Source organism: Pezoporus wallicus, unplaced genomic scaffold (assembly GCF_028554395.1).
Source record: "Pezoporus wallicus isolate ANWC-B61680 ecotype Strahan unplaced genomic scaffold, APGP_CSIRO_Pwel_v1 contig_12728, whole genome shotgun sequence".
Lineage (NCBI taxonomy): Eukaryota > Metazoa > Chordata > Aves > Psittaciformes > Psittacidae > Pezoporus > Pezoporus wallicus.
Window position 1 is genome coordinate 312682 of NW_026641132.1, and position 13199 is coordinate 325880.

The following is a 13199-nucleotide window of genomic DNA, read 5'->3' on the forward strand; positions in this document are numbered from 1 at the left end:
ATGGATGCTGATGCGTTAAGAGAGCTGCCAGCCAGCTTTCTGATTCGTGCCACAGTTTGTTGGGAAGTGTAAGGTACAAATGCTTCCTGGGATGAGCGGTGCTGGAGCTTGCTCTAGGGCTCTCCTTACTCTAGGGCTGTCAATCCCACCTGCACCACATAACCTCAATAGGAAGGAAATAATGAGCTGAGCATGGAGGAGACTTAAGAGCAATTGATACTTTAATGAATGGCCAGCCAAGCTGAGTCCTTCCTCCTTGAGCTGCATCTCCCCCCAGCATGACTTTAAGCCCTACATCAATATTGGTATAGCTCTGTAAGACTAACCAGGCTGGCTTGTATTAGAAATTCATCCCGTTCATTCATTAACTGCTAATAGAGTAGATGGGATCATAATTTAATTTAGCCCAGCATTATATGGTCAATACTAATTCAATTTGAATCCATCTTACAACAGCTGCATTGGATAAGAGGGACCAAGCTGTCTCGTCTCCTGGATGATGTTACCATAAGCCAACAGTATTGTTATGCCCCCTGGGGACATGTGGCTGAACCCCGTGACCTTCCACACTTTCCCTTATCAAGGGAAAATACATAGAAATAGGAAACTCCTCTTATTTGATGAGAATTGTTGTTATTCTAAGGGAAGTGAAATCCAAGTGAAACAGCTCAGCTAAGAGGGAAAATATTGATTTAACATTTCTCCTCCTCCTCCTCGCCCTCCCCACTGCCCAGACCTGCTCTGTGGATGTGGGGATTTGAGCCTTTGGAAATCCCATAGGTGGGAGAGAGGGTTTGATGTGTAATCCAAAGGGCTGGAGGAAGAGAGGTCAGCACTGAGCACAAGACATCACTCTCTGGGCTCTGCTTTTCTGCCCCTTCCCAGCTGGCCAGGCATGTCCACTGTGGATCTCCCAAAGGTCCTGGTCCCAGCCAGCACCCACAGCCCCAGCCCAGGGGAAAGTGGGCTGCTGTCAGGCTGGGTGCTGTGACAAGGGAGCACTGGGATCCTGTGGCTGGCACTGCAGGTCACTCCCTGCAGATGCTGCTCTCTGTATTGAAGAGCTTCTTTGTTTTTCTCCAGATGTTGGGCAGCCTGGGACAGAGATTTTCAATATGCCAGCGATTACCGGAGCAGGTAACTCCCATATTCCTGTACCATACCCCATTCCCTACAGGGCTTACAGCACAGAGAGCAGGAGACTGGTAGACTTAAGCATCTTTTTCCCTTTTGCTGTTAATACTGATTATAACAGTTGCTGGAAGGCTGAAACCTCGGGACACACCGTAACTTCCTGCTGTTGAGTTGGAGACAGCGCAGTGTAATTCCTTGGAAGTCATGGCAGAGTTTGAGGAGAGGTTAAAAGTCAAGCAGGGGTTGTCCATCTGATGGCAGTGGAGGGTTAAACTATAGAAAGGTGGACCTCATACTTGAAAGAGAGCACTGTGGTCTTCGTGGGATCTTGTGGTCACCCGTGGATGTGTAGGAGAGCAGTGGCAAAAGGGAGCATGAGGGTGGGAAGCAGGCTCTGAGCCTGTTGCAAAAGCAACCTGGGGTGAGAGCAGCACCCAGTAGCCTTGAGCTGTGAGTGTTGTGTGGACTGGCAATGGCTGAGGACCAAGAGGAGGTGTTACATGGGAGATGGAGGGGTCCAGCAGCGTGCTCAGTCCTCGAGGTGCTTCAAGCATGGGTTGACTCCAGTTTCTCAGAAGCTGGGAGGGAACATTCAGCGAGTGGCCAGGTCTCGCCATGGTGGTGCTGCTGGTGCCACCAGATGGGCTTTGTGGCACCTTGGACCCTGATGGTTTGGGGTTTGATCACCCGGCTCTGGATGAGCAGTTCTGGTGGTGGTTTCTGAGCGCTGCTGAAGGCAGCCATGGTGGGCTTCAGTGAGTCCCTGACCCTAACCAGCATTAACCTGCCGGCCTGCCTAAGTGGGGGGTTCGCTGGCTACCACTGGGGCTGTACCCCAAACCCCAAAGAGCCCCCTGCTCTCAGGAAGAAAGGGCTCAGGATGGTTCCCCAGACAACCGTGGAGATGTGTTTGCTGTGCTGAGCATGGAGACCACCCTGTAGGAGCTGAAATGGTGGTTTAGGAGTTTCCCCAGGGGCACTGCTGGGCCCATGGCTTTCAGCTGGGAAAGGAAGAGAGGGAGCAGCTTAAGGAAGGGGTCTTGGCAAAGAGGGGCAGAAAACGGCCCTGTAGAGTTGGGTGGCCAGCATGGGCTACCCTGAGACCAGCCTGAGGGAGAAAGAGTGAAGGTGGTCAAGCTCTTGCCACCTGCTGCCCATATCTAAGTGGGCTTTCAAGTGACTGAAATGAATCTCCATTGAGGAGCATTCATTGGTAGTTAATTGATTAATTACTAATGCTTTCCTACAGCAGGAATGCCTTCAGGTTGTTAGTTTTAAGTGGGAGGAGCAGCAGCTTTCTCACAACCAAGGAAGAGAGGTGCTGCAGGCAAGGACTTTGTGTGGTAGGAGAGACAGGCACGTCAGTGGTGTGAAACCTCTCACTGGTGTGTGGCTGGGAGAAGGAGCCAGCTCACATCAGCAGATGGGGTGAGAGGATGCAGCCGGGCAGAATTTGGGGTTTACGGCCCAATTTCCTTAGAGCATCCCCTGGATAAACCCACTCCTGCTGTGCTGGAGGAAGGTATAAAGGCAGAGTGTAGGGAACCTAAGCACAGCGTCTGCAGGAGGGGACCAGGAGAGACCCTGCCTGTTACAGAGAGACAAGTGAAGTGGGATCCATCCCTTTCCGAGCAGAGGGGCAGTGATCCCAGTGCGAGCACCCCTGGGATGGGATGGGGGGGGTGTGGTGTTGCTGGCAATGGGGCTTTCCTCGCCAGCCTGCTGGTTTCATGTCTGTATTTTGCCCTTTGCTTGTTCCCTGTAACCGCCACATCGGGAATGACGGTGGCGTGGCTGAACCTAGTGCCCTCTGGTCCCTGTGCGGTGCTGCACCATAACTGCATGGCTTGAGACTCACAACCACGCCGACACACCACTTGCCTCTGCATCCTGTCCCATCGCCCCCGGGGGCCACCGGCCTGGGGGGAGGAAGGGAGCGGGCTGGGTGATGGGCAGGGGGCTGGAAAAGGGGGACAAAAGGGCTCTCCCCAGTACAGCCCCTCTCTGCAGGCTGTGTGCCCTCATCCAGGGCTGCCTGCCTTTGCTGCCTCTCATGCCAAGGCCAAATCCAGTCACCTCTTTCCAGTCAGGTGGTTTCTGGGGTGCCCTCTCTTCCTTCCCTGATTTTCCTCCATGGGAAACAGCCCCAGCCTCTGAATTCCTGGCACACTGACTTTTGATCTGTGTGTGCATCCATATGGACCCCACATCCAGGTGACTCTCGTCCTGCTCCCATGTTGGGAGCGCAGCACCCCCTCTTCCTGCAGTTATACAGTCACTCCCTGTGCTCAGTGACAACCCATTCCCCTCTGCCATCCTCCAAGCCCTGCCTGCCTGCAAATCCCAAATCCCAGACTAAATCCCATCCCATCCCACCGCCAGCCCCTGCCGATCCCTGGGGCGGGATGGAGCGGGGAGGAGGAGGAGGACGGGTGCATTGCAGCGCTTTAAAGAACAAGATGACAAAGTTTGTTGCTTTGCGAGAATGTGCTGACTGTTTGTTTCTTCCCTTCTCCCTTGTCTCCTTTCTCCCCCTTTCCCCGTCCCCACCCCCATCTTTCTTCTCATTTGGCTCCCCCCCATCTCCCATCCCCTCTCTCCTCCCCTTCCCGTATCTCCCAGGGCTAATCAGTTGTAGGAGCCAGTCGGTCCAAGAGAATTCCAGTACCAACATGGGGTTGGAGGCAATAATTAGGAAAGCCCTAATGGGTAAATATGACGAGCAGTGGGAAGAGCGCTCACCTCTCAGTGCCAATGCTTTTAACTCTCTGAATGCCAGTGCAAGCCTGCCCGCTGCTATGCCCATAACTCCTGCTGATGGACGAAACGAGGACGTGCGCTCCTTGCCAGGTCTGCAGCCCTCTCCACCTTCGCTCTCTGTGTTATTAATTCTCAGCCTTTTACACTTCCCCTTTTGGGGGTGGATTTGTTCCTCCCCTCGTTTTTGTTCATTTTGGTTTTCTTTTCTCCCCTCCCTGCCCCAGCTTTGAGCTTTGTGAATCCGCTGATTAATCCTGGTCTTGTTTGACGTTCATTTAATGGTCTCAGAAGGTGCTGATGCTTTCTCTAAAACCACTGACTGCTCCTCTCCCCGTTTGTTGGGTTTTAATATCTCCTTTTCCTTTTTTACACAATATAAGGTTTATGGGGGGGGGGACACGACACACACCACACTCAAAAGATGGAAGCCATCAACCTACACAGCCACCCCGAAGTGTCTGTAAACCCGGGGTGGGCTCGCTGGTCCCTAAACAAGGGAAGGAGCTGAGAGGAGCCAGTGTGGGGAGGATGGGGCAGGGTGGTGCTTCCCTCCCCACCCCAGGCTTGGGACAGCAGGGATTGGATGCAGCCTGGGACAGAGGGTTGGATGTGACCTGGGGGTGCCTGGGGCAAGAGATGGAGCTTAAGGGAGATCAAAGTGTATAAAGGAGAGAACTTTAGAGAGCAGGGCTGGGGTGAGCTGCCCAGTGAGCCCCAACGGGGCTTGCAGAGCTGTTTGGGCACCACGGTGGGGTCTGCTCAGCCACAGGAGAGGCTTGAGCAGAGCTCAAGGGTTGTTCTGCAGACCCCCGGTTAAGGAAGAGGAGGGGGACGAGGGATGGATGGGGCAGTGTTTGTCCCCACGTGCCTGCTGAGGGCAGATTGCCTCTTCCAAGCACCCAGCACAGGGCCCAGCAGCCAGTGCTGGGGTCACCCTTGGCAATAAGGGCACAGAGCCCCTGAGGCTGAGGAGCAGGGTCCTCCAGGTCAGCTCACACCAGGCACTCTTCAGCTTGTTGCAGAAAAGCTTTTCTGGCTCCTGCATGAAACCAGCTTCTTCCAACCGTGCTTCCCCGTGCCCGGAGACTGCCCAGGCAGGCAGGGTGGGATGCAGAGCCCATCCATCCCTGCCCCTTTGGGAGCTCCCCCCTGGTTTATCCAGGATAATGTCCCCAGCAGAGGCCCCTTCCCCTTGAAACCTTTTAAAAGCTGGCTGAACATCACCAGGGATTTTGCTGCAAGGATGGATTAAAAACCATCCTGGCCATGTAAACTGTGGGAACAGGGAATGTGCTCGGGGCTCCAGCACTCCTGTGGCTCCTTGGTGGGGTCCCTGCCGACTGGCTGCACAGCAACACATGGAGCTCCTGTCCCATGACCCCTATGTGTGGGCTGAGACATGAGTTTGCTTGGGAGCAGACCCCACAGAGAACCAGCCCATCCAAAGCCGCACGGCTGCCCCAGATCCACTCCATGGTAGCATCAACCCACAAAGCAGGGAGCAGCAGGGGAGGCACAGAAACCTCTTCCTGCCCAGTGTGCGGAGCTCACCCCATCACCCTTGCCCACCACAGTGCCCAGCCCCTGGGCTGAGCTGTTCTCCTGCCACCAGCCACTTCTGCAGCCTCTCAAAGGGGCAGCGCTGGGTTACCCGGACCCCCGCAGCCCGTCCCGATGAGCCGGGTGACGAGCGGGCGCTTCTCTTTGCAGGAGGAGGGGGCAAGCCAAAGATCGCTGCCAGACCCAACAGCCGCAAGGCCAAGTCCCCGGCGCCAGGCCTGTCCTCGGGCGAGCGGCCGCCCTCCGTCTCCTCGGTGCACTCGGAGGGCGACTGCAACCGGAGGACGCCGCTCACCAACCGTGTCTGGGAGGATCGGCCGTCGTCCGCAGGTAGGGCTGGGGGGGGGACCTGTCCCCAAGGCCCCGTCGCCGGGGGGCTGACACTGACCCTGCTCTGCTCTCCCCACACAGGCTCGACGCCGTTCCCCTACAACCCGCTCACCATGCGGCTCCCCAGCGGGGTGGTGACGGCAGCTCCCGCCGCCCCGCTGCCGCAGGGCACCCCCGGCAGCCAGCACCACGCCTGGGACGAGGAGCCCAAGCCCCTGCTCTGCTCCCAGTACGAAACCCTCTCGGACAGTGAATGAAGCGAGCCCAGCGGCAGGGAGACGGCGACCAAACCCAGGGCACGGGAAGTGAATGGGGACGCGCGGGGCGAGCGCCCACCGCCCCGGCCCCGCCGGCTCTCACGAGCGAAGATGCAGGAGCAGAGCTGTTTCGGTTTTCCCTTTATCCTTTTCCTTCCCCTCCCAACCCAGCCAGTTTGGGGAATGTTTTTATTTTGGGGTTATTTTTTTGGTTTTTTTTTTGTTTCATTTTTGTTTTTTTTTCTGTCTCAACATCTGGAAATTTCTGCATCCTCTTCAGTCTGAAAGGAAAGAAGAAAATAAGCCTTAACGAGACAAAACCCAAGGAACCCATCTTCGATCTTGGCAGCCTTGCTGGGCGCTGACCCCCGCCCTCCCGTGGGAATGGAGTTGAGGGGCTGTGGGATGCTGCCCTGCATCCCAGCCCTGGGGCTGTGCCACGGAAATGCAAAACCTTGAGCGGGTGCACACAAACAAGAGCATGGTTTAGGGAGTGAAATAGGATGGAACGCCCCGGTTTGCTTCCCCCCCGGCTCATCTGAGGGCTGTTTGTCCATCATCCCCTGGTCACAAGCTCTCGACAGGCTCCAGACGTGGCCGGGGTGAGCAGGAAGGGGGGGAATGAAGAGTTATTTCTTAAAAACACAAAAATTCCTGGTCCCTTTGGTGGAAGCGATGCCGGGCTCAAATGGGAGCGGGCAGGGATGTCCCCGCGCGCCGCCCACCGGGGGGCTCGGTTGCTTTAAGTGCATTGTTTTCTGAACGGTGAGAAAAGGCAATTGTAAATTGTATTTGGTCTACAGGGTATATTTTTGATACCTTCAGTGAATTCTGTCAATATTTTACGCGAGGAAGGACTGGAAACCGCAGTATTCCACACGCTGTAAAAGAGGTTCTGTTCTTACGTGCAGGCTTTGATGTGTTTGTCCATTGTATGGAAGGGTTTAAAGGAAAAGAGGAGGTCACGCTGATCCATCCGTGTTATCCGTGAGTCAGGAGAATGTATGGACTTAGCTTAGAAGATACCAAACCGAAATCTTGCCATGGTTGCAGGGCCCCCGTTCCACCCACACCTTTGCTGACTCAGCAGAAGCCATTTGCCTGGTTGTAGATGTTGGTTCTCCAGAGGCCCCCCCCCCCCTCCGGCCCGGGTGCAGGGGGTCAGGAGCCGGCGTGGCAGGGACTTCACCACGAAAACGTCAAGAAAACACACCCAAAAAAAGGAGAAAAAAAGGACAAAAGAAGTTTTTATTGTATTTTTGTGATACCCACAAATGCTCTGCGTTGCGTTCTTTTGTTTTCATTCCATGATGTTGGCTCATATCTGCAGTTACATGGGTAAAGAACAAATATTAGACTCTTTTTTTTCTTTTCCTCATTCAATTCTGCTTTTCTTGCTCTGGGGGGAAAAAAATATGGCAAAAAAAAAGGTAAAAAAAAAAATACAAGTATTATTAACTGCTTTGCATCCTGTTCATCACTAGAGGAACCCAGAGCCTGGCACAGGCGTGCTGCAGGCCCCCGGAGGGACCCGACGCGCAGGTCCCTGGATCTTTCTGTTCCCCCTGCATCGTTCCCAGGTTGATTCTGATTTGGAAGCCAAGCGAATGCTGGTGTTTGTTGTTTGTTTGGGGTTTGTTGTTTCGGTTGTTCCCTGTTGTTGGTTTTTTTACAATGTACAGGTTTTTCATGGTCAGCCACGGTTTTTGTGTCTTTTCTGTTGTGCTTTTTTCTTTTTTATTTTAAAGAAAAAAACAAAAAAAAAACAAAACAAAAAAAAAAGAATTCCGAGTCCATGCACAAAAGATGTGGAAGTTTTTCCGTTCCCAGGTTCTCGCTGCTGGTGTCTCCGTGGCTCTGACATGTACAAGGTAACCAGAGCTGGTGGCTGGGCAGAGCGCTCTTCCTGTGTGGTGCAGATTTTGCTGGGAAAAAAACCAAAAAGGAAATCCCAAATCTGACCCATTTCAAAGCCACCTCCTTTCACCTATTTGGGGAAAAGAATAGGGAAAAGGAGCGAAACAAATCACAGCAAAGAATAAAGTTCCCACTTGGCACAGTAGCGATACTGTGTGCTGCGTTGGTGTCTCCACACATCCAGGAAGGTGATGGTGGAAGGTGGATGCGGAGCGACCGGTATCCCTAGGGCAGCGTTTGGGTATCCCACGCCAACCCCACGTCGGGACATGGGGAAGCGCCACAAGATTGCAGCCAGGAGCTGGCTGGAGCCGGAATTGATTGTTCTCTCCATTAATGCCAGGCAGCATTTGCCCATGGTGGTACCTGGAGCCATGGGATGGAGGGTGAGGAGCTTGTCCCACCCTTGGTGCTAACGCTGCAGCCGTGTTTGTGTTTCCCCATGCCCTTCGTGTGTGCAGGGTGAGGGTTGGAGCTGGCGGGGCTGAAGCACAACTGATACCCATGGCTGTGCCATGAGGCTGCCAAAGGGGTTTGCAGGTGTTTGAGAGGTTGCTTTGGTCCCTGTGGGGTTTGTGGCTCGGTGCTGGTGGATGGGTGGGTGGGCAGAGGTTATCCACCGTCAGTGCTTGCAGGAGGGGGCAGTGCCATGGGGCTGCTGTGGAGTGACCCCCAGCCACTGCCAGGCTCTATCAGCCTCACCCCTTGCTCATTGGGATCCTTTGGGATCGCTTCTGATGCATCACTGATGTTCCCAACTCTGTGCTGCGTGTCCCCATCACACCAGCAGGCACTGGCCATGCAGGGACGCATGCAGGGTTTGATCCTGCACTCAGGAATCTCCATTGCTTGGAGCTCAGCCCCACCTCACAGCTTGGGTTTGGTGCTTTGTCTTACACATCTCCATCGTCTGCTCTCTCCACGCATGCCCCATCCCACCACAGACCCTCCTGCAGTGGGGGACACCATGGGAACACACAGGGCAGTTGCCATCAGGCAGCTTTGAGCCCCTTTGTTGCGGTGCTGGAGCAGGGAGCACCCTCCTGCTGCAGATGAATGGATCAGGGTCACATCAATGGGATGAGGCCCACAGCTGCTCGGTGGGGATGCACCCAGCCCTGGGGATCTGCTGTGGGGTGATGCCCCATTTCCCTGCTCACACATGGGCTGGGGGGAGCACAGGTTTGGGAAAGGGGGAATTGCTGTCCCCATCCTGCCCTCCTCTTGCTCCCCACCTGCTCACCCCTCATCCGGGGACCAAAGCATCCCCAAGCATCCCGAAACCTCATGGCAGGCTCCGAGCAGAGAAATCCACATCAAATACCCCAAGTTTAAAGTTAAGGTTTGTGACTTGTAACAGGCAAAGAAGTTATTGGATGATTTAATCACTTGAACTGTACCGGGAGGGGGGGAAGCATCTCTTGTACCACAACCTGCGCAGAGCTGTTTGGAGGTGAGCTGTGCCATAGCCAGGGCTGTACAGAGGAACCACCGGGTGTAAATACTGCCGCCGCTTGCTCCAGAGGGGAGGGATTGCTCTGCTCGAGGCGGAGGGGTTTTGTTCACTGTTCTATGGCTCGCCGTGCCCACCAGCAAGTGCCGTGGGCAGCAGTGTCCGAGCGCTGCCCTCCTGGTTACAGAATAAAGAATAGCAAACCAACCAACCCAACCAACCCAAACCACCTTCTTTGGCAGCAAAACCACAGCGCGCTCCCGCGGGGCGGGTGGTGGTGAGAGGGGTTGCGGGGTGGGTTGGGGATGCCTGTGCTAATGGGGCACTGATGGGGTGTCCGAGGTAAAAAGGGCTGAGACGGGGCAAAGGGATGGTGGCAGCAGTGTTGGGGTACCCCAGGATGTGCGGCTCGCTTGGCCCAGGGCTGATACGGCTTTGGTTGTGTGGTGCGTGCCCACCGGCTGCACCGTGACCATCCCATGGCACTGCTGGCAATGGGGCTGGTGGAAGAACCTGGCCCCCCTCCCAAGGGACTGCAGAAGCTGGTGGTACCCAAGGGTGGCTGTGGGACCACAAATCCCTTTGCTAAAGGCCCCTAACCAAGAGATAACCTGCATGTGTGCCAGCATCGAGCAGGGGTGATGCTGGAGGGCACCTTGGCTTCTTTGCTCCCTGACCAGCAGCCAAGGTAAACATTGTTCAACTGTGATTGAAACCTAAAATACAACTTAAGTGGGATTTTAAGAGAAAATGGTTTAAAAATGGATCTTCTGGTGATGGGTGATCCCACACGAGCCCTGCAGGAAGTTATTGGGGAGGCCAATTAGCCACTGCCTAATGAAACAGCAGCCCTGGTATCTATTTGCAGGTATAGATTGCCCTACCTCTGCCATCCACCCCATGGGGTTTGACTGTGGGGTGTGATGACTTTGATGGGTCCCCAAGTTCCCCTCCTGCATCTGCACCCGCGGGGATGATGCTCCAGGAGCTCTGACTACTGTCATGGGGTGTGTAAGGTGATGAACATGGGGACAGGGAGCCAAGGGTATGGCTCTGTGCGAGGGCAGATTGAGGAACTGCATGGAATGTCATCCAGTGAGGGGTGGTTGGTCGGAGAAGTGGATTTTACATGGATTGTGTTCTCCTGGGAGCAGCAGGATTCCTGCCCGGCTGTCCCCTGCCTTCAGCTCAGCATTTCAAGTGGACACCGTGGTCCGAGCTGCTGCACATCCTGGAGGAGGGCTCCCAGTGCTGAGTGACCGCTTTGTCTGCCCAGGGGTTGTCCGAAAGGCTCCTGTGCTGGTGAAGGATCACCCTACATCCCTGCATCACCCAGACACCACCACTGCAGGTACGTACCCTCATCAACCCAACCTGCCTCTGCCAGTCTCCACGCGCTCCTCCAGTGACCGGCTCCCATCACGGAGCACTGGGCAGATACTGCTGGCTCTTGGAGATCAGTCTGAAGATCTCCAAAACCAGTGATTTTGCTGAAATCCTCCTTGGAAAGGCTTTTGCCTTATTTAGAGCCAAGCTGTTCAGCCTCTTGCACCGGTTTAAACGCTGATGAGGGCTGACAGCAGCAGCCCTGATCAGGAATTCACAGATGCTGAAGAAGCAGAAGGTGGGAAAACTCTAAAAGTCAAGGCCAGCATTTAGGATTTAATGATGGAAAACTTCAGCTCTACTTGAACAGCTGTCACATAAAGGGAGGAAAATGAAAAGGGACAAAAGCAGATGGCTTTAAAACAGTCAGAAGTCCAGACTTGTATTCTGATGGGATGGCAGGCAGGTTTTGAATGGGGAAGGGAAGACAGAAGATGGTCCCTGCTGCTTTTGCCCTGGACAGAGGCCATGAGGAGCATTGCAACCTTCTCCTGGTGATGAACTCGTGTTTTGTTGGGATTATGAGGATTATTTTGGAAAGAATTAAAGCAAGAGGAAGATTTTTAGCTGGGCCATGCTGAGTTATAAGAATGGGGAGGAAAAAGCATGAGGTGAGGTTGTCCTTGTTGTGTGAGCCAGGGCACAGTGTTGCTTCAGCATCCTCCCTGCAATCTGCATATGCTCTGTGGGTGATGGGGAGAGGGAGGCGGATGTGGTACCCAGTGATGAGCAGGGAGAGATTGGAAAGAAGAAATATATATATAAAAATGTGTGTGTATATATATACACACATATATATATATATCACATATATATATATATATGTATGTATATATATGTATGTATAAAACACACCATAACACAAAGCCCGTGTGCTGGTAGCACCCAGCAGAGCAGGGACTCTTCAACTCAGCATCTGCCTGGGTCAGACGTGCCTTTGGCCAGGAAAGCCGGTCACCATTCCTGGTCTCCTTGCCGCAGGAAGCATTTCAAACTCCGCTGACAATTGCAATCCCTCCAGTCATTTGTCAGTTCTGATGATTTGCTGTGAAATTATACATGCTCTGTGATAATGATGCAGAGGGTAAAGAGCTGATCTTGGCAGGGGATGAGACATTTGGGGCTGGCGAGTAGCTTGGAAGGAAAATAGGCAGGCTTTTGATGGGATGCCTGGCTCTTATCAGCACTAGGACACTGAAGGGCGTTGGGCAGGGGTATTTGGGCTGGCTGAGCTCTGCCTTGGCTTGTGTGCCCCTCTGGGAAGAGTTGGGCTCTTGAGGTCCTTGGGAACAAGTGTCGCTGTGTGTGCAAGGGTCAGAGCTGGATTAATTGTCAGGTTTATTTGTGCTCTCGTTCCTGGCCTCCTGCAATCACCCAAATGAGAGTTTGTCAGGGCTCCAGGCAGCGCAGTGCTCATAAATCACTCACCACCAACGGGAGCTGGGAGCAGTTGTGTGTGGAGCGAGCTGTGTCAGCCCCAGTGAAGCGCAGGTGCTCAGAGGAGCCTGTGGGATGTTCACAAACAACAAGGAACCAAACCAGAGACACGGACGAGCTCCCCAAACAAAACCCCTGCAGCCTGGAGCCGGGGTTGTCGCACCCCTCGCAGGGTGCAGGGTTCAAGCCCTGCGGAAGCTGGGTTAAAAGGCAAAGTCCTTGTGGTGCTTTCGAGGGTTTTAGTGCAGATCAGGCTTGGGCTCTGCCCTCCCAGCCTCACCGGCTTCACAGGCTCCCTCCGGCTGGCACAGCAGTGATGCCATGACAGGGGACACGGGGGAGCATCCGGATCCCATCCAAAGAGGGACCACATCCATCTGCTGCACGCAGCAGCCCCGGTGTAACCAGCAACAGATGAGGCTTTCCCCTTGTTGACCTGGTACAAGGAGAACAGGAACAACTCCTCTCTCTGTGGCCTGGAGATCAGCTTTGCCACCTCCATGGTGGCGAGAGCATCGCTCACACGTCGTTTGGAGTCTGCCTGTTTGAGGAGGCCGGTGCGTTTCCCTGCTTTGGGAATAATCCAAGCGTTCCTCCCTGTAACCTGGCGAGGCGCAGGGTGTTAGCAGCGGTGGTAAACTCCATCTGGAGAGCTCTGCTTTGAAGTCGGATGCTGTTTTAAACTCCGCAGGGTACTTTCACTTAGGAACAGCAGCGGTTGTCAGTAAAGACTGATCTCGGTCCAGATATTTTTGCTGCCCCCTGACTTCTCTCCGTATTTATTGGTCGTTTGCAATCTCTTTGATGGCGAGATGCATGGAGAAAACTCAGTGCCGGGGGACAGGAAACACCGATGGCACGAGGTCCAGCCGTAGTAACGGTGGTGTATTTAGAGCTGTGGGACCTCGTGGAGGGAGCAGAAGCCCTGAGGAGGGCTGGTCTGAGGTCTCACCCGTGGGTGTGCA

The 13199-nt window shown here is 54.3% G+C and overlaps 1 protein-coding gene across 9 annotated transcripts in view; it reads left to right on the forward strand.

Moving 5' to 3' along the window:
* Positions 1-6254, forward strand: part of NCOR2 (nuclear receptor corepressor 2) — a 160423-nt gene extending 154169 nt beyond the window's left edge. For 5 of the 9 annotated variants that reach the window (XM_057422080.1, XM_057422082.1, XM_057422081.1 and 2 more), the window contains exons 43-46: positions 1084-1137; positions 3757-3984; positions 5605-5784; positions 5866-6254. In XM_057422080.1, the coding sequence (XP_057278063.1) occupies positions 1084-1137; positions 3757-3984; positions 5605-5784; positions 5866-6041 (638 nt within the window). In that variant the 3' untranslated portion in view covers positions 6042-6254. The remainder of the gene's footprint in view (positions 1-1083; positions 1138-3756; positions 3985-5604; positions 5785-5865) is intronic. The other 4 variants (XM_057422085.1, XM_057422087.1, XM_057422088.1 and 1 more) reach the window with 2 other exon arrangements.
* The last annotated feature ends 6945 nt before the right edge of the window (positions 6255-13199 follow it).